General features: G+C 44.0%; 1 protein-coding gene across 1 annotated transcript; it reads right to left on the bottom strand.

Moving 5' to 3' along the window:
• Nucleotides 1–6: 6 nt before the first annotated feature.
• Nucleotides 7–4,199, bottom strand: LOC116379478 (purine nucleoside phosphorylase-like). Its single transcript, XM_031841434.1, has 5 exons — nucleotides 4,068–4,199; nucleotides 2,612–2,781; nucleotides 2,402–2,505; nucleotides 1,447–1,622; nucleotides 7–700 (listed from the first exon to the last, which is right to left on the bottom strand). The coding sequence occupies exons 1-5, from the start codon at nucleotides 4,085–4,087 to the stop codon at nucleotides 499–501; spliced, it is 672 nt and encodes a 223-aa protein (XP_031697294.1). The 5' UTR covers nucleotides 4,088–4,199; the 3' UTR covers nucleotides 7–498.
• Nucleotides 4,200–4,463: the final 264 nt, after the last annotated feature.

Here is a 4,463-nt window from a genome sequence, read left to right as displayed (position 1 = left end):
ATACTTGTTGTTAGCGACACTTCTGAAACACAACTCGACATGTCGGTATCATCAATTATTGTTTTGGACTAGCTAAATACATTACTTTTCATGATAATTAGACTAGGGCTCTCATGATTATCACATTTTCACGACACGACGAACGTGACCTTACAATTAGTAATGATGCCGTCAGTCAAATTTCTCTTTAACATTGTTTATTGTGTGTTTTGTCTCTTTTGGCAAATTAATTTCCCTTAAAATACGAGTGTAGGGAGGTGGAGAGAAAACCATTACTGTTTACAAAAAAACTGTATGCCATATAAAGGCCTCACTGTAATTTGGTTGTGTGAGCAGTGTTGGAGTTGTGATGAAAAAACGTTGAAGTTGCTCAACAGTGAGCTTTTTAATGACTCTCAGTTAGGGTTAGCTTAAAGTTAAGCATGTAATTATGGTGGTTACGTTTAGGGTAAAGTCCTCACAAGTATAGAAGTAGAAGTGTGTGTGTGGTGGGAAGACTCAACACTCACCGACAGCGTCGGCGCCCAGCTTGTGCAGCATGCGACACTCAGCGATGGTTTCGAAGGAGGGACCTCCCAGGACGCAGTACACTCCCTCCTGCAGGAAGTCGTTGTAGCCCAGCTCTGATGCCACATCATGGGCCAACTGTCGCAGCTCGCGGTCATAAGCGTCAGACATGCAGGGGAAGCGGACGCCAAACCTGAAGTGAAGATGAAGGTGCTGACTCAACTTCAAATCCACACAACTGTGCCATTCAGTACTGAAATTACCCCCAAATTAATCCGGTAACGTTAGAGCAATACACCAATAACCCGAGATTGGTTAATGTCCTTATGAACACTTTGCAATGGAAGATTTGCAATGTCAACAGAAGGGACAGCAGGTCACTCCTGCACTGAGAATACAGCAGAAGTCGTCTGATCCCTGCATTGATGCTCTGACGCGACAAGTCATGTCAAAGAGTTTCGGATGTGCGTTAAATAGGTGCCTTTGTTGACACTGACATCAGCTTATTGCTGCTCCAGAGCAGAAGTGTGGCTGTTTTGTGTGGGAGCCTGGAAAAATGCAAATAAAATATGGTGGGGGAGGGGCAAACTGGGCACAGCGGAGTCCTTCGAACACTAAATGAGCCGCAAGTGCTTGCTTGAAATAGCTAGAAAAATAACTTTTCTTCATCTCCAGAGTGGAGATTTGAATGAAAATGACTTCACGGCCACTTTGAGCTGATGACAAATTTAAATCTGAAATCTTTCAGCCAAATATTGAGGACAAACATTTGCGAATCTTGTTGATATTTTGGAGAACCGACCCTATAATGTGCTAAACCCCCCACTTGAGAGAATAGCATTAAAACATTTTAATGTTACAAGAGAAAAACAATGTTGTGTTATCTGCCCTCATAGAAACATCCATCCATGCATCCCTCCCTCCTTCTCCTCCACCCACCTGTCATCATTTGGTCCAGCCAGCGGGTTGGTCCCAGCAAACCCCGGCATGTTGATGTGGTCCTTCATGATCATGATGTCGCCCACTTTGTAGTCCTGGTTGAGGCCTCCGGCTGCGTTGGTCAGGAAGACCGTCTCCACGCCCATCAACTTGAAGACGCGCATGGGCAGCGTGATCTGAAGAGCACAAGGTAATGTGTTAAAAAAACTAGTATTAAGGTTGTTGTCATGCAAAAGTCGCACGAACCTCGCTTGAAACGGATAAGGGGACAGAAAGAAAGAATGTGTGTCCTGAGAAATGTTTTCTTTCACATCAAGTTGGTTGACAGAAAGCAGAGTATTACATAACACCACTGATATGATAACGCCTGTTTACTGCAGTGGACAATCTGTCTGAGGTTGTGTTCAGAACGAGAATGAACAGTTGGCTTCTCATTGAAAAACACACGCCCTGATAGCTCCTCCTCTGCTGACTGTGAGATCAGACAGCAGCTGTTTGACATGTTTGAGAAAGACTTTTATAACACTCAAGTAAATGTCCTGAAAACTGTGCACGGTGAGGTCTGTGGAGTATTCTGAGTAACAGGACTCTATGTTCTGTATGTTATATATACATAATTAGTACTTTTACTTAAGTACTGTACTGACGTACTTGTACTTGAGTAATTAAATATCCATTCATGCTACTTTATACTTCTACTCCACTTGCTTTATTTGACAGATACAGTTACTAGTTACAGTAAAGAAACCAAACATATTATCAGTTTATAAAATACAATGTGTTATGAATTAAACCAGTGGCTGGTCTTGTTTTGCCTCTGTGCCACATCTCAAAGTTTCAGACAGTTTACAGTTTGCAATGGAGTACTTCTACTTAAGTAAAAGACCTGAGTACTTCTCCCCTCACTGCTAGCCTTTAACAACCTTTACCGGCGCTTTTTTGAATCGTTACTCACCTTCTGGACGTGGTAGCCCTCGTACAGGTGGAACCTGCCCTGCATGCAAACACACGGCTTCCCTTTAAGGGTTCCAAACACCAGCTGACCAGCATGACCATTCACTGCAAGACACACACACACACACACACACACACTTTATTAGCCACCCAGTGCATTTACTATGAGCCCACAAACATGCAGGCACACATAAATTACCAGCGTGCATACCTGTGCTCCGGGGGAAGTTGGGAATGTCACTGTATTTGAAGACCTGAGGGTCCTTCAGAATCTTGGCCAGCCCCCCCAAACCTGAACCGCACACGATTCCCACCGTGGGCCGCACCTGCGTGTTGGACAGCAGCCAATCAGCTGCGGTCCGACACTCCTCATAGCTTTCACTGAGAGAGTCAGACGAAACAAAGAGATCAGTATGTACTCAGCTCGTGGATCAACAAAGTGTTGGCAAGGTAACTTAAGGGTTAACCATGTCACGCCAACCTTATCTTCAAGATAAGAGATCAACATGTGTGAAAGCACCTTTCACTGACATATCAAAGCTCGGATCGTGAGATAAAGAAGTTAATGTCATAACCCAGACTAAAAGTAACACAGTTTTAACTTTCAAATGCAGAAGGGACAGCTGGCTATAAAAGAACATAAGATGGTGTGACACAATGTTAACATGGGATTCCCTCATGTCTCCTCTCTGAGCACATCATGCTGCATTCGACTTCCTGTTATCCTGAATATCTCAATCAAATGAAGGCATTTGGGACGTGGGGGGGGGGCTATCCTGTACAGTCACTGCACTGAGATGAATATATTTCCTGTGTAAAGCATATCGAAATACTCAGAACTGTATAAGCACATTACTTGAGTACGTTGTTACATTTCACCACTGCTAAAAGCTCATTTTTGTGTCTGTTTCCTGTCAATAATTTCATTTTGTTTGGGTCACCATGACATTTAGGTTAAACCTCTCAGTTTGTGTTTGAACGTATTGGTCGTTTGATCGTATTATTTTTTGTTTTTTGCAGTGTAAGCACATTGCCAGCATGTAGACATCGTCTCGCGCGCATTCAGTCAGGAAAGGGAGAGTTTTGTTGTGGCTCTTTGTGCCATAATGTGGTCTCGGCATAACTGGACAAATAAAAGTCAAAGCAGCATAACGGAACCATCCTCTGTGACTCAAAATGCGTTATCGAAGTGACGTCAGTGCGGAACAAGTGAGGGGGGGGGGGAGTCCCCGTCCCATGGGTGAGCATAATGTTCCGCGCACTCTTACTGCCTTTATTGGTGGATTATCCTTCAGAGGAACACGGTTTTGTTTCCTTGATATCACTGGTCACGAGCGAACAGCCTCTCCCGCGTGGTCCACGAGGAATAGCATCATCCTCTCACCCTTCTCAGCACGTTTTTAATTATCCCTTTATTTACAGGCCAAAGCCTGACAGTGTATCCGTTTCTCTGGGGATTTGGGTCAAATGTAGAGCTACATTTAAGCGTATTTTATTATCATTATTAACAAGTATTACAGCCTAAACGTATAACTCCCCTTATAAAGTGAGTGATGGAAATCCCGCCATGAATTTCTGTCAAGTCGACATCACAGCGGCATTATGTCGTATTTACATAAATAATTGTATTATTGTTATAACACACTAGTAAAAATGAATATACTCACCGAGACGCACACTCGGACATGATGCTACGTGATGCAGGAAGAGTCGCCAGGTTGTTCCGTGTTAAGTAGAGTCTATCACGGATGTTAGAGTCTCTTGATGGAGGGACCGGTTATTTTTGTAGTTTACACCCATTCACACGTCACGGCCGCCACATTCCACTGACGTTACAATCGGGCAGAGCCTCTGATTGGTCGAAGCGCAGGCGCTGTTCGGGGGCGCTTCCGGCGCTCTCGTCCCGCCATCCAATGGTGCGTCCAAGACCACCCCCTCACAAAACAGAGACGGTCCGTTTTTCCTGTCAGTCAGTCGGCAAAAAGTTCCCAAAATTATGACAAAATAAACACGACGTATCATTTACAGGCAACGCAGCTTTATTTACAAGGCACATTTCAAAC

Source organism: Anarrhichthys ocellatus, unplaced genomic scaffold (assembly GCF_004355925.1).
Source record: "Anarrhichthys ocellatus isolate YVR2014 unplaced genomic scaffold, GSC_Weel_1.0 scaffold4412, whole genome shotgun sequence".
NCBI lineage: Eukaryota > Metazoa > Chordata > Actinopteri > Perciformes > Anarhichadidae > Anarrhichthys > Anarrhichthys ocellatus.
This window is presented reverse-complemented; position numbering and strand designations above follow the sequence as displayed.

Coding starts and splice junctions, on each gene's coding strand:
- LOC116379478 (XM_031841434.1), bottom strand. CDS start 4,087: ATGTCCGAGTGTGCGTCTCG. Junction 2,782..4,067: donor ATGTCCGAGTGTGCGTCTCG/GTGAGTATATTC, acceptor TGACTCTCTCAG/TGAAAGCTATGAGGAGTGTC. Junction 2,506..2,611: donor CAACTTCCCCCGGAGCACAG/GTATGCACGCTG, acceptor TGTGTCTTGCAG/TGAATGGTCATGCTGGTCAG.